Genomic DNA, 26,168 nt, shown 5'->3' with positions numbered 1-26,168 from the left:
CTCCTCTTAGTCACAGTCTGAGCCTTTCCCACTTTGTGCCTTCACTATGTGCTAGTTCTACCCCCTCCTGAACCTGCCTTTCAATTGATGGTACCCTGGGACAGGAATTATTATAAATTTAATTGACTTTTTTGCAATTTTATCCCCCATTTATGCTTGCCACTGTCATATTTTGTCTCTTTTTCCTTTCAAGCTGTCTCAGCTGCTGCTGTTTCAAATCGTAGGTATTTGTCAAGGGAGCTTCACCTTGGTAATTGCCTGTACCATTAGTCATCATCAGGATTTCTGAAAATCTTGCATCATCCCAAAAAAAAAAAAGACAACTAAAACATACCATTGTCTGTGCTAATTATTTTGCAGCTCACATCATCAGTGATGATGTTAAATACATAGTCATTATTTCCTGTTTTGTACTGCACTGCCAATGAGCACATGCTAGGAATTTGGGCTTGATCCCTACTAGATTATCCAGATGACTTTTTGCAATGATACACCTATTTCATGTTTCTTATATCTTCTGCCAAGCTCTGACAGCAATATTTGACTCCTCATTAATTTTAATGAGTAATTTTTGCCTTCAAATAATAGTAATTGAACTTTATATTAGCTTAAATTTTTCTGACATAGGATGTTTACTACTGTTCTTACTTATTTTCAGAAAGTTAATTGGTTGCCTTCCTGGAATTGCCATCAAAGGCAAAAGACATGCTTAGCAGATAGTTTAAAATTTGTCTTTATTGCCTGTGCTCAATTATGTTTGAGGGAAAATGCAAATACTGGCATCAGTGTCAGTATATACATGGCAGGGATCAGAGTTTGATCTCTACTTTGAGATAAAGCAATTCCTGTGAAAGCAAAATACACAAATTCTGTACTTCTAAGCATTATAACTTCCCTGTGAAGGAGACCATCTCATTTCACTGCCCTTGCAAGCAGACTTCTAACCAAAGGTGTCACAGTCAGCTCAGCCCAAGCACCCACAGTGCCATCAGAAGGGATGCTTGTGCTCTCCTCTGCTCCTGCTGCCTGCAGCGTGCCAGACATGGTGTCTCTGTCATTGCTTCATTTTCTTGTCAGTTTTTCCAAGAACAAGTCTTTTCCTGGGTGATCATGTGCTTTCATCATAGCATCACCTGAAAAGGTTTATAAAAGACTAATATACAGCTGGTGAGGTGATTTTTGAGAGATATTTGGTATGGTGTAGGGCATAAAGCATATGTTTCTGATGATGGAAAATATAAATATTGTCTACTTCCTCTATTATTAGGCTGTATGAAAATAGAAATCTTTCCTGTGAAAAGCCCAAAGCAAGTTGAAAATGAGAATTTCTTGAAATGTTCTTATTTCAGAAAAAAATCAGAAATGCACTCACTCTAAATGGACACAGACAATAGTAGTGAAGCAGAAATCATCATGAATCAATACTCAGAAATTTTTAATTTCAGAGGAGATCAGTGAAGACCTTTTTATTTTGTAATTCTTTCTTTTCCTTCTCCAATAAAAAAAAAATGAAAAATGGAAAGAAGACACAAAGCAAAATGATGAGAAAGACTCCAAAACTAGGTAACTTTCTGTTTTCTTTCATTGTAACAGAAATCACATCCCTACTCCTAAGAACAGAACTTTCATATTGCTTTGTATCCTTCAGACTGAGATTATTTATTTAAAAGAATATTTTTTCTCTCACCTCCTCCTGCATTTGCTCACACAAACCATCACAGGTAAGAATTGGCTTTTCAGTTGCTCCTTTTTCCCCCAGCCACCTGAGACTACTGCTGTGTGTCTCTGAAACAGAGTAATCTGTCTGAAGATGGAAACAGCACACTAAAATCTCCAATTAGGAATTGTTATGGTTGAAGTTTGGACTAATTTTAAAGAGGCATAAAGATAAGAAAATTAACTTTATTTTTTAAAATCTAATACTCCCAAGAAACACTGTGGGAGAGAGATGCAGCCACAAGAGTTTCTCTGATCAGTACAATCAATCTTTGCCAGTAAACACCTATTTGTGCTCAATCCTTCAGAAAGAATAGCTAATTTCATCCAATCTGCATTAAAATTTTTGTGGAGCAAAGCAGCAGCTAAACATCCCCACACCTTCTACAGAACAAGAAATTTTTGTTTTTCCACAGGATAATGATACTTCAACCCCTGGAGTCCCTGGTGCTCCTGGTGGAGCCCTCACCAGAGCACCACAGTGCACTTTCAGTAGACTTTGGGCAAAAGCTGGTGACTGAGTTCTTAGACCAAAATCCTACAGCAGCTGAAGCTGTAAGGCTCTGTCCTGACTCCAGTGCTGGCAAACAAATCCCTCCCAGTGGCTCACAGAAGCTGACACCCACACCCCAAACCATCAGGTGTCTTTTCTTGATTTGTGGTTTGGTGATAGATCAATTTCTCACACAGGTCTGGAGGTTGTGGGATGGCACTCAGGAGTTTCAGTTTAAACTTCCTTCAGAGAAAAGCTGCAATCATTTGCAGTCTGTTCTACTTGTCCAAGGAGCAAACTTTGTTTTACAAGCTTCAGGTAGCTGCCTGATACATTTTTCAGAATAGATGTATTTAATGGCAGTATCACTTTAATTTGGCTTATTGGGGGTGTAAGCAGCTCTGGAGAGAAATTTTCATTTGATCCTGGGTTCAAACAGATTCTTGTTTACCAAGGAGTCACAGTTTCCTTGTGAATGCAAAATCTCATCTTATCTTTTTTTTTTTTTTTTTTTTTTTCCCAGCTTTTATAGAGTATCATTAGAAATACAATTATGTTCTTTCACAGAATTAAAAAGGAAGAAGGGTTTTGAGAAGATCTTTTTTTACTTAGCAGCTTGGCTACTTTCAAATGCTAATTTTCTTTAGAATTTCAATTTTACTTTCAGTGGTGGCAACACATGCCTGTTCTGTAACAGTGTAAATTATTAGCTGATTCACCAAATTCTTCTAGTCTGTTTTTATAACATTTTGAAAAATGTTAGGCTGTTTTAGTTCTTTCCAGTATTCATTTGAACTAACACATTCAGAAAATTCCCCAGCCATTTAGGGAAAACCCCACTCATTTTAACGATGTGATGTGAGGTGGATTTCACTAATTACAGTGTAGAACTCCATAATGCTGGTGCTGCTTTGGATGAACAAACCATGCATGGTCTAAATATTCTGTGAACTTCATCAACTGTGCAGAAAATTGCATGTGAAGTACTGCCTTGTAGGAGGATTGACATAAGGAAATCAGAATGTCTGTAATGCACTGCAGCAGATGTTCTTTAGCCCACTCTTTTATCTATGGTATCAGCTAATTATTTATAGAATATAGAAATAAGAGAGATATAAATAAAATTAAATTGCTTGTTTTTTTCCAACACCCTGGTACTGAGATTTTCTCCCCATTTTAATAAGATGTTGCTTCCCCTATGTCTTGTTTGAAATGTGACATACTTGGAGGACAGCAAGGATCTCTGCCACCCTGTTTTTCATTTTTTTGAAACAGACTTTTCCTCTGAAAGCAATTTTAATGGATAATTAAACTCTTTGCCAAATTCAAAACTTGCTATTTTCCTCGACAAAAAACAAGCCTTATGCTGGGAAAGCAAAGATGGTTTTGAAAGCTGGAATGGAATTCAAGTTTACCTTTTCAGATTTCCTTCTGGCCCAGTTCAAAGCTGGGCTACATTTCTGTGATGTGACACTTCTTCAAAGGAGTTGGAAGCTGATCCTTGTATCCCCTGCTGTAGATCCTGACCTGGTACCTGTTTACAGCTCCCACCAAAGCACAGGTCACACAGGTGCTGTGGGGACACCTGGGAAAGGGACATGCACTCCAAAGATCCCATCTGCAGGGGGCTTCACAGGGAAGCAGAACACAGAAATGAACTGTTGTGAAAAAGCCACTTTGGATCAGTCAAGAGTTCTGAAATGAAAGTCTTTCGACAATATTTTCACTTTGATTGAAGGAAGTGAAGTATGCAAATGTGATCAGACTAAAATGCATTGAAAAGTTTAAAAAAATTGGCTGAATTTTAAATTAAATTTGTTTTGCATACAAAGATCTTAAATTCTGTCTAATTGTAAATAAAATCTGAATAATTATAAAAACGTATTAACATAATTAGTTTATTTTGAGACTTAAACACTCATTAATCATGAAGAATTGAGATATTGTAATGCAATTTAAATAAAAAGTCCCTAATATGATTGGAAACTTTATGTTTCATAATTAGAGAGCTAAAACCAGCTCTGAAACTTCTTTTTGGTTATGCATCTCTACCTAACTAGTAAACTTCCCAGTCAAATATTGTGCCATTTTACTCAGGAACTTATGAATCTATGCAGATTTGTACTCTTTGTTCACTTCAAAGGCATGCCTGGCTTTATCATTCTGTCAGCAGAAATTAATTTCTTCCTTAATTTAAGCAGTGTCTGTCTTCACTAATGCACTTCCAGACCATGATAGAATGTGACTCATTATGACTACCCAAACCATTTATGACCCTTAATTTAACTTCTGGGCATTGTTCATGTTTGTCCTATCTATGTCCATTCAAACAGGGGGTGTTATTTTTAGTATTGAGTATATATGACTGTGTATATTTGGTTACTCATCCTATGTATTTTGTGTGGAAGGACAGCAACAATTTTAACAAGATCTGATGGCTGCTAAGATCTTCTGAGGTTCTGTCAGCACAGCCTGTGGCTCTCTCTGGAGAAGGCTGGACCATCTGAAAAGTAGACACATAGAGAGAAGACTGCAGAACTAGTTTGAAATCCTGATAGAAGTGCTATCCAGTGAATCTCAAGTCAAACCATACAGGCCAAAGCTAAATGGAAATTTGATTTTGTTATTATTCTGTTTTCCTGATTCACAGAAACAGGAAGCATTAAACCACCCCAAAACAGACCAGCAAGACAGAGGTCAGAATTAAATAAAAATCTGTTTTCCTGGTTAATGGCCATATCATATCTCCTTGTTTCTGTTTTCTCTTGAGATAAATGAGAATGAATCTTTATATATTGAAAAGCTCATTGTGTTAAATATATGGCTTTACTGTACTCTTCCTAACACCTTAGTGCCCATGTTCTGGTTTTGGCTACTCCCAGACAGTTCAAATAAATCAGTGGGACTCAACCAGGGAAGGAGAGTCTGTATTTAGCCAATTAAGTTTTTCCAGAAAGTCTTCTCCTTTATTTTTCATTTTGCAAAGCATGTCTATGCCTGTGCTTTGGCCACATTCAGTTTGATATTTTCTCTAGGAGAAACAAAGTTTTTCAGGTAATGGTTATTGAGTGTATTTGGATTAATCACGTATACATGCAATTAAGATTCCTCAGCTGTAGTGAGAAAACAGATGTTAGCTCTACCTAGAATCCACCCAATATTCCTATTGCCTCTTTAGTTAAATGCAATTTACACTTGAGCAAATGATGTGCAACATGACAATATTTTGAACAGTAAAACTGCAAGTGAAAGAGTAAAAATGTTATAATCCTTTGTGAGATCATAAATCAAACACACAATACATAATGGTATGTTTTAGATGTAACTTCTTTGGGTTTTTTGGTTCAAGTAAACACAGTATTTGTGAATAATGCAGCAGAGGTGAATGCATATAAAATACTTCATTATTTTAACATGCATCATTATGTATGTAGTGCTGATTAAAAAACAGAATAGACATTTACACTAAAACTATCCAGTGTTTTTGCAGCATGGTTGTAAAAGTCTGAGTCTGTGATGTGAATATTTTCCCCAAAGCATACTTTATTCTCAGGGAGCAGTGAAGCAATATTTATTTATAAAGGAAATATTTATTTTGTCTTTCACTAGAAAGTTTCATACCAAATATCTGCTCCATCAGGGCTCCTGCAGTTTGGAAGACATGCATGAGAAGGGGTGGTATGAAGAGGCAGCTGGGTTCTGCTCTCAGCTCTGGCACAATGTGATGTGTGGGCTTGGAATCACTCCATTGATTTTTGTAACTCTGCTTCCACAGTGGTGTAGACTCCTCACACTTCAAAAATGGCTTTCAGTCTTCATGGTGCTTTTACAAAGCACCATTTCCTGAATTGGCTCTTACCCCTCTCCCAATTATTTGTGTGTCTGAGCTCTAAGGTGCTTCCTATACCTAATTTTACAGCTGCCTGGAGATGTATTGGTTCATTTTTCTGTGATCACATGAGAAGACACTGGCAGTAGAGGTGCTCCTGTGAATAACTCAGTCACAAACCACTGCACCATCCTTCTAGATATTCCTGGGAGTTTCTGAGTTCACTAATGCAAGTATCTGTAATGGTTAGGACCACGTTTTTTTGTTTTTCATGTTAAGCAGAATGAAACCTTTAATTCAGTTGTGAATCCTGTTACCATCATCCAGTTCTTATTTGTTTGAGATCAAACTACTGGAAAATGCTTTATATGGGGCTAATTTTAAAATATTACTCTAATCCAAGTAAAGTATGCTTGCACTAAAAGTTGTTAATAGAGAGTTGAATCTGTGCAATGGGATGAATTTAAGGCTTATTTGAGTATGACTAAATGGAAAGAAACAAAATGAAGTATTTATATGTATGTATACAACACATTGCTGAAATTAATAACCATTGCTCTAATACCAAAGCATGAAACAGGTGTCATAAGTGCTGATCTATTTTGTCTCTTACTTCGCAAAACATCTTGTTTATTCCATATTCCTTCCTAGTTTTGAATTAATGGTGATGTTTTAAGGGATGAAGGTGGGAGATGAGGTAGGGGAAATTATAATACTTGATTTTTCCAAATTGCTGGAAATCAAGGAAACTGGAAATTAATTCGCTCATACTGTTGTTAATAAGTTTCATTCCGTGGGTTTACTCATATGAAAAATTACCTGAAGACAACACAAACAAATTTCATTTTCTGAAAATAGTTCGTATTTCTTATACTCAAATTCAGAGATGATGTGTAAGACCTCCAAAGTATGGTGTGATAATAAAATGAGAGAAGTGTTCAAAGAGTTGGAAAATATTTTATTTTCTCTCCAGTAAAAGAAAGTATTCTCTTGAGAACTGAAGTATTTTCTCTTGAGAAAAGAAAGCTATTTTCAAAAGAGTAATAGTCATATTACTGATACTGAAGAAAATGTCCTTCTGCCAGCCACACCATTATCTCAGTGGGGCTTTGCACTAGAAAAATGTCATTAGCTACAACAGCAGGCATCACAAGAACTAGACATGCCATGTTTTGGAGGACAAGAATTTAATACTTGTGATGTCCTTGTTGCACAGAGGAAATGACAGTATCTGAACTTGATGATATTTTCAACATTGGAAATTACAGAGGTCATGATGAACTGTAATTCTCAGAGTAAGTGGTGATATTTTAGCATTGAGTTTTCAGCAGAAAAGACAAAATAGGTACATAGAGAATGTGTAAAAAAAAAAAAAAAAAAAAAAAGAGATTAACAAAATTAGCCCAAAATTTTGAGAGTGTGAGATTAAAAACATCTGAGGAAAGCACATGAGATGTATGGCCAATGTGGTACCAAGGTGGCAGTGGACTTAGCTCAACCCTTCACTCTAATCAGGAAGGTGCTGCTCTGTTCTGGCACTGCTGTTGAAGCATCTTAATTTTACTCAGTGAATTTGGTACTAGTCTCAGCTGCAAGGTAGCCCCATTTTTTATTCTTTCCTAATATCCCAAAGGAGCAACTTCCCCACTTTGTGAATCTGCAATGTTGTGAGTATGTTTGAATGATTAAAAGAAACTGAGCTGTCTCACTTTAGTGAATTATCCCTTTCCAGAGAACCACAGTGGCTGCAAGCCTTGCTCGTTTTAGATGCAGGCTCAGACATGTTTACATATTTCCTCAGTCATTTAAAATTGGCTTTATTTTCTCTTGCATTGCAAGAGAAAAAATGCATTGCAATCTTTGTACTTCAATTTAAATAAGACTCATGGGACTGTTAGCTACAGAAAAAAATAATCTGTTTTCGTTAATGAAGACATGAAAATGTAACATCCCACTTTCTATTCAAATTTAACATAGAAATTAAGCAAATTTGATCAATTGTTGTGGCTATGATTTTTAACCACTTATTTAGCTTACTAGTAATCCATCTCCAACTCCATGGTTTAGTGCCTCATTTAATAATTTCATTCTTATGGAAGTCCAATTTACAAATAATCTAATTAAAAATTAAGTTGTTCTAGTCATTCAGAGCAATAAACACGGGAAAGATGGAGGTACAGAGAAATAGAAGTTATATGGACAACTAAAAATGTCCTTTACATAGCTACAGATAAATGCTTAGTATTAGTTTTACAAAAACAAAATCATTATTCAAACTGATGCATTTCAAAACATGTCAGATTTCAGAATATAATATAGTCGAATATTACTGAAATGTGGTTTGACTCAAATTGAGATAATTAAAGAGTGTTTTGACAATTTCTCACTTGTTTTGGCAACTGGACTCAGCTGAATGACTACAAGGTAAAGAACAAATTCAAAATAAGTTTTTTTTAAGTAACGTGCTTGTTAAAAAATTTAGTAAAATAAGCAGGAAACATGAGAAAGTTTGAAAACAGAGAAGTGGCACAGAAAACTCTATGATGCTGTGCTGAATTTTTGGATTATTTTTTCCTATCAAAAAAATTAATGAGATTAAAATGTTGTTTAGGATATTTTCAATGCTGTGATGAATTCCTACCTAAATTAAGGGTCATCTTAGACAGCCCAGTGATGCACTTGGGAGGGATGACTGATGGCAATAGGATTTTAGTGGATGTAAGTTTGTCCGGAAGGGGGTTTTGCTAAACTGACTATCTTGTTCATCAGACAGTACTGGACAGTAAGAACTACAGGAGAGTGCCCCACTGGTAAAAACTCTCAGCAGAGACCCAGCTGCAGGTCACTGACAGACAATCCCTCTCCTCACACATCTGGGCAACGCTCACCCTTACAGGATTCAGCTCAAAATGTTTTTCCAGATTTTCAGTTTCAAGCAGGTTATAAATCCTTTCCAAGGTTATGTATTTTTATCTCAATATCCAAATTCTAAAGCTGCATTATTCACCATCTTTGTTTCCTGTAGAGCAGAGTCTGCTGCTCGCTGCTCTGTCAGCTCTGGGCTTGATTTGTCTGCAGCAATTACCACCAAGGTGGCTGCTATGCTGCACTAATGAAAGGAGCAACCACCTTTCCTTGAAGGCAGCATAAGCAAACATAAACAAACAAATGCTTGGTGGCATTAATAGTGTAAATGAGATATTGCTGCAACAGAGAAAGTAAGATATTAACTCTTTTTAGAGGCTTGATGGTTACCTTTCAACTTTCTATTCAAAACTTGGCTTGAGATGGACAACTTTCTTTTTTGGCAAATATTTAAAGTATTATGAGTTTATAGAATTTTCTCCTTCAGCTTGATGTGTCACATTTTTGTTGCATTTTTCTTGTTGCCACATTTTTGGGTGGCTGTGGCACAGAGAAGTTGTGGCTGCCCCCTCCCTGGAAGGGCTCAAGGCCAGGTGGGATGGGGCTTTGAGAAACTGTCCAGGGAAAAGGGTCCCTGCCATGTCAGGGGGCTGGAGCAAGGTGATCTTTAAGGCCCCCTCCAACCCAAATCATACTATGGTTCTATGATTTTTTCCAGTGACAATCTGTCTCCCCAATTTTGCTAGTTATTGTTACATCAATGACAGGCACAGATGAAGGTCCATGGCCAAAGCCAGGAACATAAGAAAGTTTTAATTTAAAAAAATCTTGTTATGTTGTACTGAACTTTGTAATCTCTGGTTCACTGAAATTAGCTCTAAGTGTGATTTCTGAGAAATTATTGTAAAAACTGTATCATACATTGTTGTGTTTGTACTTCAGTGAATTTGCATCAATTTTGTTCAGGATGTTGGAATTGCTTTAAACCAGCAGATACACCAGTGAAGATATGAAGGTCATGCTGTGTTTAAATTCATGCAACACCAATAAAAATTTCATTTCTGAGACACGAAATCTCACTCACCTTCCCAGCAAAGCACTTCAGTGTCTAGAGCAGGCTGTGCTGTCAGGTTTTCCTGAAGTGCAAGTAAATCCATTCTACTGCCAACCTAAAATACAATCTCTCAAAACAAACTTATGCTAAAATGATGAAATAGTCTTACAATATCTGCATTATTGCATTAAGTTGGAAAACTTTGGAAAGGCTGATCATACTGTCTCATCATGGGTCAAGCTTCCATCACTGGAACAAAATATAGGAATTATCCTGAAGAGTAAAAACACTGTAAAAATACTAACCACATGTTATTATGTGTCTGTAGGTAGAGAGTGTAACTTACTTGAATTATTTAGTGTCCTTTCAATAGATGTCAATATTTCTGGAAAATACTGAGCACTTTTTGCTAATGGCTGCATAATGCTAACTTTTTTCTTGTTGCCTGGTTAGTCCAGAGATATATTTCTTTTTGGAGATACTGGGCACTGAAGGTATTGGTCCAAGATGAACTGAACAAAATTAATGCAACATATTTTAAAGCAAACTTCCTCTTTGCTAGTTATTAACTATACTTGGTGTCTTAAGAGAAAAAATGGAATACCACATGCTAAAGAGACATTAGTTGGACACACTGTAATTTATTTTCTTATCTGATTTCTGATTCTCACTTGGCACACTACAAACTATTTTCCTTTTCTTCTCTCCTTTATTTTGCAGTTAACTTTGACCACTTTCAAATATTGCGGGCTATTGGGAAAGGGAGTTTTGGAAAGGTAAGAATCAACTTATTTTTAGCAGCTAAATGTCTAATAGGGAATAATACCTTTGTGGTTTTTTTATTTGATTATGGTGAAAGAACATGGATTTTGTAGCCTTTTCCTTCTTAAGGACATCTGACCACCAGTAAGAGCTGTCTATTTATTAAATAATTTATATTATGATCTATTCACTAAAATTAATTGAGCAAAAATTATAATAATGATTAATTGTCCCAAGTGGAGGTTAGCAGAATTTAAAATTCTGTCCTGAAAATAAAAATCAACAAAAAGGTAGGAGCAGATTAATTCTTTAGACAGTCCACCAAAATAACTTGTTCTTAAATCTCTATTCTTATTTGTGTTTTTAAAATAATTGCAGTATTTTTATTACATAGAATAAATCCTCTTGGGACTGTGTAAACTGACATACAATATAATTATGATCATTGAGTAAATGTTTGTTCAATTCAAAAGGATTTTTCTGAAACAGAGAAGATTAATGGTTTATTTACACTTGATTAGACAACCTTTCTTTCCTATAATAGTGATTATGACAAGGTTCTAAAGTCATAATACAAAGCCACATAGCTACATATAATACAAATACAGAGCCACAATATCTGAGAAAATAATATTTTAAAATTATTAGAAATAATTTCTCGCATCTGAAGGTGAAATACAATTGATACTTGATCAGGTGATTGATCAGACAACAGCTGTCTAGATCTTGATTTCAATGATTCCTGAGTTTATGCCAGCTCAGTGTTTCTGTAGTCATGCATTAAGAACACACAAAAGATTTGCTGGTTCTTGGCCTCCATGCAGAACAATGACTTTAATTTTAGAGAGGCCAGAAATACTTCTTGCAGAACAGCATGGTCCTTCATGGCATGGTCCTTATTCAATTCAGTAGTTTTCAGCAGAAACCATCTTTGAGGTCAATAGGAGTGTATGCTGCTTGGGCAAAAAGGTACTTTAAAACCTCATAAAATCAGGGCAGCAGAGATCTCTGATTATTTATTATCACAGTATCACAGAGGTGGAATTCTATGTCAAGATGAATTAATGAAGGTCCAAGAGCGCAAGTTATGTACAGGAAAAAAAGTTAAATATATATCCAAATCATGCTGACCCTCACAAAGGAATAGCTACTTAGATCAGAATTTAGAATTTTTTGTTTCAAATTGTCTACTTCTGAATTCACTTGGCAAATTTTTGATATACAAATAAAACTTCATCAGAATTTCTAACCTGCCCTCTTCCAATGTACTTGGAATCACTAGTAACTGGAATACAATAAGTATAACTAACTTAAAGGTCTTCCACAAACAAACAAACAACCAAACAACCAAACAAACATTTTCCTGTTATTTGTGAAGACCAAAGCACAAGCAAAGAGCTACCTTCACCTACTTGGCAAAGCATGGCCACTGAAGCTGTGAAGCTGTGGCTGAGCTGGTCCTACAGAGGCTTAGATCTCACCTCCTTAATCTGCCCCTTAACAAGGTGCAACCTGAGCTCACACAGAACACCTTTGAAGTGAGCCTGTTTCCAGAAAAAAAGAGCATGCTTGTGATTTTTCTCTTCTCTTCTCTTCTCTTCTCTTCTCTTCTCTTCTCTTCTCTTCTCTTCTCTTCTCTTCTCTTCTCTTCTCTTCTCTTCTCTTCTCTTCTCTTCTCTTCTCTTCTCTTCTCTTCTCTTCTCTTCTCTTCTCTTCTCTTCCCCTTCCCCTTCCCCTTCCCCTTCCCCTTCCCCTTCCCCTTCCCCTTCCCCTTCCCCTTCCCCTTCCCCTTCCCCTTCCCCTTCCCCTTCCCCTTCCCCTTCCCCTTCCCCTTCCCCTTCCCCTTCCCCTTCCCCTTCCCCCCCTCCTCAAAACTGCTGTGGTGTATCTTTTTCTGAAAAATATCTGACAGTGTCTATGAGATGGCACCTGCTCTTGAGGTGTCCCTAAGAGTAACTGGGTACCAAGGCAGCCGCTGAAAGCAGGTGGCCCCTTCTCAGAAAAGACAAGCACTTGAGATACAAAGTATTTGATATCAATGGGCTCAGAATTCCTGTGACAGCACATTCATTGGGGCTGTGAGTTGACAATGCCAAAGGCAATCAGGGAGCTGATTTCTGGATGCAGCTGGGGCACAGCCCAGAGCTGCTGAAGTGGAGGGCTGAGGTGCTGAGCATCACCTTGAGCTCTGTGCACAAGAGCGAGCTGAGCAGCACAGAGAGGCTCTGCCGTACAGAAACCTCCTGCAGCAATTTCCTGCAGAGCCCTACTGTTGCTGTAGCAACCAGAGTAATTTAAGAAATATTGAGAGAGAGAGAGACGGAGATATTGTACCAAGAGCAATAAAATAAAAAAATAGAGCACGTCTTAAAACATCCTATGGCTCTCAGAAAACAAAAAAGGCCACAGAGGAGTCATAAAGGGAGCAGGCAGTTTGAGGAAAGTGTGATACTGAAGATAGTGTTATACATTGCAAGATGCTAGAGCACAACAGACCCCGAGCAGTAAACACCCCACAATGGAGATTAACAGTCTTGCATCCTTTTTTGACATTTTCTGCTGCCAGGTACTTCCAGAAGGACAATAATAGGAAAAAGTTGCCAGCAACGAGGCTGCTAAATGAACAGTGAAGGCAAAACTGACTCAGAGACAGACATATGAAATGGTGACTGATTTACCATGTTGTGCTTTTGGCTATGTTTTAATAGGTCATTTTAAAATGGGCTTCTTTCTTTCCCTTGCTCATGGAAGGAAAAACAAGGTGATTTGTCAGAAACCTGTACTCATCTGAGATAGAGAAACCAGTTACACCAAGGACTTTCATTTGACAACTGCAAAAAAAGGATTTAAGTTTAGAGGAAACTCATACTCTAAATATGTTCTCTGAGGAGTGTGCAATTTCATTTTTACCAATACAGATTCCCCAAAGCGGGTTCACAAGAATCACACTCTTAATAAACCTGTAAGAAAATCAGATATTTCCAGAAGTATCACAGAAACATTCACCTGAATGCCATGGAGAAGAGTGGATCAAAATGAACCAACAAGTCTTCATAAAGTACATAGGCTAGTTTTATTTTCCTGTATGATGTGAAAAGGTGAGAGCCCTTTGTGAAGGCAGAGACAGAGACATGTAATACATTAGAAGTGCTGTCTCCTGCTTAATCTGGCTATTTTTTTCCACATGTTGTTATATGCAGAGCTATCACTCTTCTCAAATAAAATATTGCAAAAAATTATATATTTGAAGATCATCCAATAAGTACAAAACCAATGAGGATTGAAATACAAGAATTCTCATTGTCCTTTACTGCAACAATAGCCACGTAATTGCAGGATTACTGCTGCAAAATAATTTGTATGCAGGTGTAACAACTAGTTCTCAGAGATATTATAGTACCAATTTTCTCTGACTTCTCTGTTTGTGGGAGTAGTTATATTAAACAATCTGACCTCCTTAAATTAAATTCAAATTATAATTTCAATGTACAAACTCTCTCCTGTTTGTCTAAGATGCTGAAATACAAGGATTAGTTCTGATTAATTTGGATGTATAAAACTGTGACTTCCTGTGATGAAGGAATTGAAATTACAGTGGTGTAAACCAGATGGGAGCCCAGAATCATGTCTGCACTGATTGAGGGTACTTTAGTAAATAACATGCAAAATATTTTAGAAAAAAATATTCTTTATCCTAAAAGCAACATAACACACAACTGCAGAATATTAATACTGTTTGACAGTATAACAACCTGTTTTTTAGCTTGAGTTAATATGAGAGGGTACTAAGCAGATGCTTCAGCTGCTCCAGATGTCGTGCTTTGCTCAGGGGAATCTGGGAATGAATCTCCCTATTTAAAGGAAATCCCCTGGCAGCCTAAAGACAAACTTCTGATATCCACTCTCCAGTCTCTTTGTGTAAATCTTTCCAGCCCTGCTTGTAGGCTAAGACTATGAGAACTCATTTTTCAGAGCAATGGGTAGGACAGACAAGGAGCAGTATTTCAGGCAGATGCTGCTCAACAGCAGGTTCATCAGTTCCCATCTGGAGTGTATCTGATTTCTGTCTTACAGTGCTCTGTGTTGGGGTGCAGTGCCACAGCCCCTCTGCAGGGCTGGGGGTGCTTGTGGCAGCTCCAGCTGCCTCTTCTCACCTGGTGATGGGAGATGCAAAATATCACACAGGAGCATGGCAGAGTGTGCACCCCAGCTTCAGCTCTCCACCTACAGTGCCCTTTGCACAGGTTTCTCTGGCCGTGGGTTTGCATCTCTCCTCTTTTATCACCTGTTGTGAAATCACATCTAGTGGCAGTCTGAGAGGTCTAAGTACTCCTGTGCTAAATTCAGACCAAAATTGAGACTGAGTGCACCTTGCTCTTTCCAGACCATGCCCATAGCAGCTCTAAGTCTCTTCTAGTGAGAAACAGGAGAAATCTGTGTTTTGCAGCAAGTCTGATATTTCAGCCATCATCATTTTTGCTCTAGAAAGAACTTTGTTGAAGCTATCCATGGTTGCTCAGCCAACATAGCGTTATGCAGCTTCCTTCAGCAAGCTTCTGTGTTTTTTGCATGTGAAATCAGAGGAAATCCAGGAAGGTAGTTTAGAAGTGGGCCACAGCACATGTTGCTCTTGGAAAGTGGAGCTTAGCCCTACAGCCATAATCTATTGGCTTCCTTCCCCAGAATCTGAGGGAAAGTGTCTTCAAGTCACTCTCTGGTAAAATCTCTTCTAACCTGATAGGTTTAAGGGAGATCATTGTTACCTTCTACCAGAAACGACAAAATACACCACCCTGTGAAAACAACTAAGATATGTAAAAAAATCTTATTTAGAAAAGGAATATTTTCACAAGAGATTCTTAAAAATAGCACTATAATAGCACCATTCCAGAGAAAATTAGTAGGGTTCATAATGCCTACCTTTAAATTTGTACAACACAGATGCCACAGATGCCACAGATGGCAATTTACAGTCTCTTTAGGGGACATTAGAGCGAAACCATTCCTGGTACAGAGATAATCCCCTGTACCTCTTCAGATCCATACCTTGTGTGGAGTTGGCTGCTGTCCCTCTCTGCTGACTATGAAGCTGGGTAGTTGAGTTCAGGACACATATTTGCTCTGAATCATCACACTGTCTGGCCTTTGGTAAATGATATTCACAGAAAAATGGAAAGAGTGTGAGTGTGACAGGCTTCCATACTGATACATGTAAATAAGGCAATTCTGCACAGACTTTCATCATAATGAGTCATCACAGAATTTCTTTGTTGAGGTGCCAGAGCACCTGTTTATCCCTATTTTAAAATTGCTCCTTTGAAACAAGCCCCCCTCCCCAACTTAAAAATTTCCCATTAAGACTGCACATGTGAGAGGTGCTCAAGGGCTTTTCTTTTCTTGCTTGCTTTAGGGGAAGGTTTCAATCCATTGATGTCCTCAGTGCTCAGAAGAGCTGACAGCCAGCAGGTAGAAGTGCCAGGGAGGATCTCTTGATCCAGTGTTGTCATAGCAATGTCAGGCATTTTTCACAATAACATCAACATGGATGCAGGTCGTGTTTCCTGATTTTTAGTAGCAAGTAATTCATTATATTCATTAAAATCCTATTGATTTTGTAACCATGTTAAAGGATTTGCGTAGGTACACATTGCTACAAAATGTTTACTATCATCCTGCTTTGAAGCTCTGTGCTGGGCGAGCTTCTACCAACAACAGAAGGTCTGTTTCAGCTGTGCTGAGCACCCTTGTTTTTGCTGCCAGGTGAGAGAGCTGAGTGCCTTCTGGAGTCCCAGCAGTGCTTCAAAACTGGTTTACATTTCATATTTTGGTGCTGCATATGATCTTGGTTTGCCCCGTTGGACAAACCTGTAATTCTCAGCTGAGTAAAATCCCATTCTCTCATCAGACTCTCTAGTCAACCCTTCAATAGGGAGACTTTGAATGTAATGGACTAGGAGACTTCTGCAAACACCTAAACTCTTTGGCAAGTTTTACATGAAAATCATGATGCAAACTAAAGTACATGACTGAGTTTCTGGACTTAGTTTCTGAGATAAAATTCCCAAATGTTGTGCTTCATAATGTGACTAGCTAAATTGGAGCCTCCACATATTCTAAGACAGGATGTCAGAATTTGTTTCTGCAAATTCTGCTTATGCTTTTGAAGGACTGGTGGGAGCTTGAACAATTTATTTCCATTCCTTCTTTTCACACTCAGTTTCCCACTCTATCCCACTTGCTACTTTTTCTTCCTCCAAAAGGTCAAACACAGTTCCTCACTGCTCTGCAGCCAGGGTTCTTTCCATGTAAATGTAAACCTTTGGTTATCTTAGGGGCATCAATAATATTCAGATTTTTCATAATATTTTCACAAGGAGAAAAATGGAACAAAACTCCAGTATTCAGCATTGTGCAACACTGATGGGCTCAAAACAAAATGTTGTTATCTGTGTTTTCCTTAATAGCAGAACATTCCCTGATACTAGGAAAGGTAATTAGAAATTCTGCTTAATCATGCCTTATTATTATAGGTTAAAGATATCTATGTGCTCCTCTATTTGGAATAGATTTGTGCTCAAGGACACACTTTACTAAAATAGAGTTTCAGAGAAATGGACATGGTTTGGCTTTACTGGCCCTGTTCTCCCCGTTTCAGTTGTGAGAAACTGCCTTGGTGACTCCTGCTTGTTCCTACATATTGGGAGCTGAGTTCCTTAAACTCAGACACAAAGAATTTCTCCTTGATTGTCACCATGTTGTAATCTGCTCTCTTACCATGAATTTATGAGTGTATAGTATAGGTTTCTTTGTGTATAATATGGGAGCATGTATGTGTGCCTGTGTGTGTACATATTTAAATATACAAATTTAAAAAGTAATGCCCACATCAAGTGAATCCAGAACACCTTTGAGCTTAGACACTACAGACCTGGGATACCTAAACCAGATGTTTCCAGTACATTCAGGACAATTGTGTGTTTCTCTGTTGCCAACCTGATGCTTGCTTGTGGTGGTTGTGACATTCTCCAGCCACATTCTCAAAGTAAAATACCATGACAGAGGACACATGGGGTTTCTCTTGACTAAGATTTTATTCATGCATTTACACTATTTGACTTCTGTCAAAAAGAAAAAACCCAAAAAACATAAAAGCGTAGAATTTTACTGCCAGAGACTAAATCATTGCAATGGTTTCTTGTGAATTCAGAAATATTATGATGAATATCTGCATGAAAATACTTTTTCTTTGCAACAATAATTAAGGGAGCATAATTTATTTAGATGAAATATTGGGCCTTGAAAGCACAGGCAAGGTTTATGATGCAGTAATCAAAATGTGAGTATTGACTTGTGGGAATGAGGACAATGACTGTGCATTTTCCTGGGCAGGAGGCAGTAATTTCTCTGGCTAATTAAATAGCCTGTGATTTCAGCCATTGCGGCATATTCTTCTCAGCTTTACCATGTAACTTTTGAAAGTTATATTTTCCTGGCTCCCCATTTCTTCTTATGGAGGATTGGTTGCTTTTTTGTTAATTTTTGATTACAATCTATTGCAAAGAATCCTGCAGAGTTGTGAACTTACAGAAGGTGTTACTCAGTTGTAATATCCAGATCTCAATTATTGAAATATCATTAAAGACTTCTTTGATCCAAAGTCCCAGTTGAATTCACTTTCTCAAGGTGCCAAAATTTTTCTTTTACTTTGCTGCCAATTAGGTGTGCATTGTACAGAAGAGAGACACCAAGAAAATGTATGCCATGAAGTATATGAATAAACAGAAGTGCATTGAGAGAGATGAAGTTCGAAATGTTTTCCGGGAGCTGCAGATAATGCAAGGCCTGGAACATCCCTTCTTAGTCAATCTGTGGTAAGAAAATCTTTAAAATGCTTTAATGGATCTTTCATTTTCTCCTTGTTGCTGAATCAGTTCAGAGTATGGAAGGCTGGAAAGCTAAAGAGCAGAAGATTTTTGGTAACCTCCTTTGTTAAAGGTTAAAGGTTTCACAGGGAGTTTTATTTTTCATTCATTTAATTTTTGTTTATTTTTAAGGTGTCTTTTTAAAATTGAAATATTTGAACATCATATTCATCTGTTCATTGCTGGTTTGGTTTCTCTCCAGATTGTTACAACAGTGTGTGGAAATGTGTCTGATCCCATTTATTTTCAACAATACCTGAACTAATCATCTCTCATAAAGCTGTGGAATATGAAAACTAACCGTTAATTTTTTTATTTTTTTAGTTGATTCAGAGAAAATTCAATACTTAATTACTTTCTAAAAATTACTGTCACAGGACAACAGAAAAGTGCCTTTTTGTCACCTGGAATCTTTAGGTCACACATGAGTGTGAGAAAATGCTGGCCAAGCAATGACTAGCTTGAACTACACCACCAGCTTCAAATATTTGCTGGGATTTAATGTGGTGTGATAGTACTTTCTGGCTTTTGTCCTGATAATAGTAATGGGATGCAGAATTTTCCTCCTTATCGAATGGCCTGTATCATTCAAAAAATAAAAAAGTAGAGGGGATGTAAACCATCACAATATGAAAATAATGCAGTCTGTGAATAGCTTGATTGGCTGCAGATGGTTACAATGCACATTGATCTTGTATTTTGTCTATTTTAGCTGTCTTACTTGAAGTCACTTCCTAACCTACAGTGTTCTGCCCATCCTTAGCTCACTGCTGGTGCCAGGCTAGCACCTTTCACAAATTAAAATCCAAATTGTGCTCTGTCTTGAGTGAACACAGCTTTAGTATAATTGCACTCTGTTATAATAGAAAGCATTTGAACCCAAAACTTATTCCAAATTAGGTCCAAAAGGACCTAATTTAAAACATACATAAGTGCTCTTCACTTGATATGAATGATCTGAGCTAATCTAACACCCTGTTGAAGGCTTAAAGAAAAAGACATCATTGTGACTGTAATACAAAACTTTTTCCCTGTATATTTTCCAAGGCTCCAGCAAGCTGTATTCTTGGGATTTCTTTTCCAAAGATATGGTATATCTGCACTTAGGAGCCAGTGGAGTTCTCTGTTATGTATTTATCTCCCTTTTTTGAAATCCCACTAACTTTTTTTCTTTAGCAGGAGGTGTGGAAGTTTCCACTGTGTAACTAGACACTGTACAGAAACAGTCATGGGTTAATGTGATCTGAGAGACAAACAAAACAGTGCTGAAAGACTGAAGATCAAATATTTATTGTGAAACAGAAAGAATGCTATATCCCCATCACTGAGTTATAATCAGATGATAAATATTCTTTCTCATTTTCTTTTTTCATGACAAAGATTAAACTTGAAATAAGCAATACCTTAAAATGTATTGGGCACTATGGTGCCTTTTATCCTTCCTATACAGGTGTGACTCTTGGGGATGTCCTGTGCAGGGCCAGGAGTTAAACTCAGTGATCCTGAAGGGTCCCTCCCCACTCAGGGTGTTCTGTGGTTCTGTGATTCTGTATGAGGCTCTACTGGCATTCAGGGGCTCAGACTAACACAATTAGTACTGTAGAAGTTTTTCCAAAAAAAAAAAATCATTGACCCTTATTATTTTCACCTGCAGTGTTCACATTCAAATGTCTGGTGATTCAAAGCCCTGACTGCAGAGTGAGCTACTGAACTGCTGGAGAATTTGTATTTCACCCTGGGACAGCAAAGGGACATCTTGAGTCTGAGCCTTCCCAAAATTAGCCTAGTCTACCCCAAATAACTCTTTCCTTGTATCAGGCTTATAATATGTTTCTATAAAAAATTAGCCTTGGACAATCCTAAATTAATTTTTTAAAACTTGTAATATATTTCTGGAGTGTCTACACTTGCAGGCTGCAGTAGCATTTCCAGACCTCTGACTTCTCTGTCTCAAATTTCAACTGAATTTCAAGATATTCTACACATTATCTTCAAATTATGACTTTTGTTATTGAACTGCAACAAGGGAAAAGCACAAAAATCATAAATGATCTGTGAATAATGGTCACATCTGTTCTGTTAACACTAAGTCACTTGAAGCTTTTAAACATATTAATTACATTTAATTCATTTAATATTTTAAGCTTCATTTTAATTTCTACCATGGAGAAAGGAACATTGCAAGTATGAATGGAATAGTTCTTAAATATGTTGTTCCCAGATATAATTTCCTAAAATAATATTTTCATTGATTGCTGGTGAGCTAGCATTCTGTTTAATGTATTTCTATTTGCTGTTTAGATGCAATAATAATTTGCATCACATACATTAGCATTGTAATTATAACTTCTTTAAGATGATTAACAGGAACCCATGAGTTTTCCTTCTAAGAGTCAATTCCTGACGCACTAATGGAAGGAAACAGTTGAATCTGCATTTCTTCTATAGTAATTTCAGCTAGATTAGTTTCATTTTTTGGAGTTAGGTTTTGCTGTTTGTTTTGTTAATTGCACTGTAAATGTACAAACAGACTGTAGCAGGAGCTACCAACCCTGTATTGTTTCAGAAATTGAAATATTAGTCTAACAAGGAACAGCTGTGTCATGGTGTGTGGGGAATAAGACATCTTCAGCTTGTTTAAATGCCAAAGTTCTTTTGGCCTAGTCTGTCTTTCCAGGCTCTATCACACTCTCTTTGGGTTCATATCAGTTTTTAGAAATCCTGTTCAAAGTATGATTGTGGTAACTAAAATCCAGTAATAAAAATACTTTTATTTTTCCTAAAATATCATTTTTTGTAACAAAAATCTCTTTATTTTTTTATTGTATTGGGATGAATTCAATTGAATGGAATCAATTGAATTGGGATGAATTGAAGTGGAATCCTACATATTTCAATTCAAAATGTCAAATCCTAAATCAATATTGAAAAGTATATTTGGAGGAAATTCCACCATGATACTTTTTTCATTAGTTTGTGGTACTGTCACTAACCAGAACAACTGATTTTCAAAAGTTTATGATCTGGAGTTCTAAATAAAATTAAAATAGTGGTAAAACTCCTAACAACTCCTTGAACAAAAGGGAATAATAACTAAGTATATTAATATTTTTTTGAGAAATTACTTCTCCAAAAATAAAAGCTGGCAATTTAAGAAACAAACATGAAGTCTGGAAAGTCCTTTAGTTTTCCATGATAACTGAAGAAAGTGATGAGATGTGTGTATACAATCCATCATCAGCTAAATTCTTGTGGAGAGAAAAAGAAGAGGAAAGAAGTCAAACATTCTGTGGTGGGTGTTTCTGCTGGATCTATCAGGAACCACAGCTCACACAAGAATACAGAGCAGCTCATATAAAACAAGGGTAGCATCTCAACTCTGAAAGATCTCAATTAAAATGCTTTTTGAGGCTCATGCATCTGCTATGAGCTTTATTAAATTTGAGTTCACCATCTCAACCTATAAATCACATTATTTGAAGTATGAACTGTCTTTCATAACATCTGACACAGAAAGGAATCATTCTTCTGTAAATGCTCATAAAAGCTTGGAGGATAACAGTGTTTTTCAGGAAGGGTTTGGGGTTGATTTATAACCTTCATTTTAGAAATGAAATTGAATAAATGCTTAAAGTCACTTTTGTCACCATTAGAGGCATTTCTGATAATAGAGATTCCATCTTAAAATAAAATGCGGTCCTGTTTTTTATCAGACCTTTTTTTATCATGGGTATTTCAAGCATAGATGAATGGGCTGTAGAAGTGTCAGCTGCCAGCTTGGTCCCATCATAAGACTGTTCCTGTCTAATGTTCAGCATTCTATCCATGTTCATGCTTCCCCAGATATTTGAGTGTCCCATGGGCAAGATGAGTGGTGTTCCTGGAAGAGTTCATGTTTCAAATGTTTCTTACAACATGTGTTAGGACTGGGTCAAGAGCCAGGTACCAGTGCAGGCAGATTTGGTATTATGTGGCTTGTCCTTGATCATGAAGAGATGCTTGAAGCATCCACTGGCTGCTCTGAAAACAAAATGGCTTACCACAAAAAACAGATTTTTTTTGCAAAAAAACCCCCAAAAATGTATCAAAGTGCTGATGTGGAACTGAGAAAAAAAAAAAAAAGGGACCATTTCTCAAGAGTTTTGAAACATTGAAGTGATCTTATTTTTAATAGTCTGCCTAAAAATTTTTGACTTACCAGAACATTTTCTAAAGCAGCAGAGGGAGAAGGATAACCATTTACTTTTGTCAGCTTATAGGTAATTTTCCTAGTATAGACAAAACTGTATGTGTGATTTATTTAACAAGCCACAAAGAAGTGTTAGCTGCATTCTCAGAGTGACTATATACTGTGATGTATTTTCCTTTTGACTCATCAGTCTATGGAAACTGCATGTATTGCATGACAGTCCCATAAAAGTACATTATTGTTGCCAACTACAATAAAACTAAGTTTCAAATCCTGTGAAAACTGAACACACATTGCAGCAAAAATGTTCATACATTTCTGAGTTCATCTAATACCCCAGTATGTCTTCAGAAGAAATAGGAGGTTTAAAAAGAGGGGGGAAAAAGGATTATGGAGACAAGAAATTATTTGTTCAATCTTAGGTGTTGGATGGGTTGCTCAATGTACACACATATACAGATACATAACTGGAAATTAACACTTCCCTGTGAAAGGTGCTCTTTCTAGGACATTGTGGGAGCAATGTCACCTTGGACTGCCCCATAGCATAGCTTTGCTCCTCAGGCAGGTATCAAAATTTACATAAATCTACAAACTGAGGGAAGCAAGAGCACCTGACCAAGTGTTCTTGAGGAGATGAGATGAAAATGACCAACCAAGGAACATGGATTACCTGTCAGAGACCAAGGCAACAGAGCAGGTGCCTTAGGCCACTCTCAGAGGAACCTGTTGAGTGGCTGTGGTCTTGTGGCTGCTCGATTTGCCCTGATATAGGACACCTAATGAATAGAATGAAAAGTCTTTATGGGGGGATTCAAATTTTTTTCTAACATGGTGTGACTGGTCTTCTGAGCTTCATGAGACAGCACAACAAAGGCTGTGAGTAAAGTTCATGATCTAACAGAATAATTGCATTGTGTTTTTGGAAGGGAACAGTGGGGTTATGCTGTTTCCTGCTAGGACCCAGGCTGGGTGTTTGCAATTGGCCTGACAGCCCCGAGAGCAGCCAGAACTCCTGGTGACTGGGAATGGTGAGCTGTGCTGATGTCTGTCTTCACAGTGCGTGGTGGATTCCAAAAGGTCATGAAAAAGTCCTGACACATGTTCAGTTTTCCTGGAGAGTAATGAAGGTGCTTAATCATCTTTGCTCCCTGGTTATGCCCAGCTGCTCCAAGTTTGGTTTAAGGGGAGCAAGGCTTTGATGTCTTCCTCACTGGCTGTGTCTATACCAGTAACCTAAAGCTAGGTGTTCTTTCTGGGCTCTCAAACCCAATTTTTCATACTGCAAAATGTTTCTAGAGCCACTCCCAGCCTTGCTGTGGGCTGGAGCATGAGCACCATCCCAGAGGAGCCCCAGGGGCAGCCAGACTGTTCCCAGCAGGTGGGCAGCCTGCACACCCTGCCCCAGGTTTGGGAGCTGGCCAGGAACAGAGTTTTCTGTTCCATTTGGACAACAGTCACTGATGTGTTCATAGATGCAACACGTATTTCTTACTTTTGTGAATTTAGCTGAGGCCAGGCCATGTAATCCTGGTCCATTCCAGATATCTGAAAGTGTCTATGTTTCTTTTCCAGCCAAGAAGGGATTGTAAATCAAGGGAGAAGGATATTTTTAGCATCTTGCACAGATCTTAGATGGGTGAATTATTTTTTGCTATAGATGAGGCAAAGGGTGAGTAGTTTTCTCAAATAGCTAGATCAATTCATCACTGCATTAATGTAAATCTGAAATAGGTGAAGATATTGAAAAAGGCTGAAAAAATTTTCTGTTTTCTAGCGACTTAGAAGAGATAATGATGGAGGAAAAAGGGCAGAGAAAGGTGATGAGACAGCAGGAAGGGTAAGATAATTGGAAGAAAAGAGTACAGAATAGATTTGACTTGAGTTGTAAATGTTCAGGATATTATTTCTAGCTGTGGAAATTACATTGGACTCAGCACTGCCAGCTGGTAACCTCTGGGTGTTTGTGCTAAATGAATGTTAGCTGTAACATCATCACCAACTGATGAATGCGTGATCCAACAGTTACTTATATTTTGTGCTGATTTTGATAACCCAAGAAAGCAATTGAAAGTATTGAGACACTGTCTGGATAAATTCTATTCTTGTGACTAATTGTTTCCTGTGAGAAATCACTGTCACCTTGAAATATATATCTTTGGGCTCAACTTAATGCATTCCTAAGAGCAGGAATTGGCCCTTGGCATAGCTTAAGTTTTGATCTTTACATTAGAAACTGCTGTATGAGGTATTTCATCTCCTGTGTGCCTATCTACATCCTGAGACCCTTCTTAGGAACATGCCTTCTGTGTCATTCTTTTTATTTGCTGACCCTAATAAACTTCTCTCACAGGAAGCTTTCACTGCAAGAGGAATCTTACTATAAATATTGATAAATATCAAACTGCTGGGAAAAATAATCCCTTCTGTTTTATAAGTTTTCATTTCCAGCCATGTTCCTCTTATGAATTTGCAATTTTTACCTTGCTCATCCTTCACAGAGGGGTAGCTGCTACCCAGAGCAGAGTCTCTGGACCCTGGGGAGAGCCTTGGCCATGTCTGAGGTCTGTGGTGTAGACAGCTGCAGAAACTCTGTGCACATTTACAGCAGGATTGAGTGCTATTCCTTCTGGGCAGATGCAGAGCTCCAGTGCTGTGGCAGGGGTATTCTCAAGAGAGCATGACAGCAGGGTTTTGGTGCTCTCAACCTAATGCAATGTGAAGGAAAGAGAAAGGCACTTAGATATTGCTCAGACTCCTCAATTGCCACTTTTGGCAAACAGAGCTTATTTTCTTTTTCTTTATTTTTTCCATTCTCTGCTTTAAATGTTATGAATGCCAAACACAATAGCTAGAGTGTGCAATTAGGCTGATAACCAAAGTCCTGTAGTAAAGTGGTTCTTTTGACAGTGTAAAAAGTATATCATGTAAATCTACTGTTTTCAGGCAGGATCAAGTCTTACCTATGCTGTGGAGACTGGGACTGCAATTAGCCTGTAGTAAAGGCTCTGTTAAATGCAGATTACACAAGATGCAGCTCAGCATTGTGTTAATATAGCCCAGCCACAGTGGAATGACCATCAGGGGGCAAAACTGTCTTGGATGCACCTGCAAAACCATCCAAAGTGAGAATGTGAAGGAGGTGACAGTTACAGAATAAAAGTAAATCTTTAACACTTTCACTGCAAAACTTTGGTACTGAACAGATCCTACAGATACACAACTAGTCCAGCTGCTCCTGGAGACTATTGGTATAGTATTCTATATGGCTATAGAAACTTCTCCTGGTTTGCTTTTGAAAATATTTGTGGTTTCAGTGATGATGCTTTTTTGTTCAA

General features: G+C 37.6%; 1 protein-coding gene across 2 annotated transcripts in view; it reads left to right on the top strand.

Annotated features, from left to right (window-relative positions):
• The window catches only part of STK32B (serine/threonine kinase 32B), a 151,626-nt gene that overhangs the window by 17,627 nt on the left and 107,831 nt on the right, over window positions 1-26,168 (top strand). The window contains exons 2-3 of one of the 2 annotated variants that reach the window (XM_079307148.1): window positions 10,678-10,733; window positions 18,439-18,590. In XM_079307148.1, coding sequence (XP_079163274.1) covers window positions 10,678-10,733; window positions 18,439-18,590 — 208 coding nt within the window. The remainder of the gene's footprint in view (window positions 1-10,677; window positions 10,734-18,438; window positions 18,591-26,168) is intronic. The other variant, XM_079307149.1, reaches the window with a different exon arrangement.

The sequence above is a fragment of the Erithacus rubecula genome (genome assembly GCF_903797595.1).
Source record: "Erithacus rubecula genome assembly, chromosome: 5".
In the NCBI taxonomy this organism is placed as follows: Eukaryota; Metazoa; Chordata; class Aves; order Passeriformes; family Muscicapidae; genus Erithacus; species Erithacus rubecula.
The sequence above is the reverse complement of the archived record's forward strand: the minus strand, read 5'-3'. Positions and strand labels throughout refer to the sequence as shown.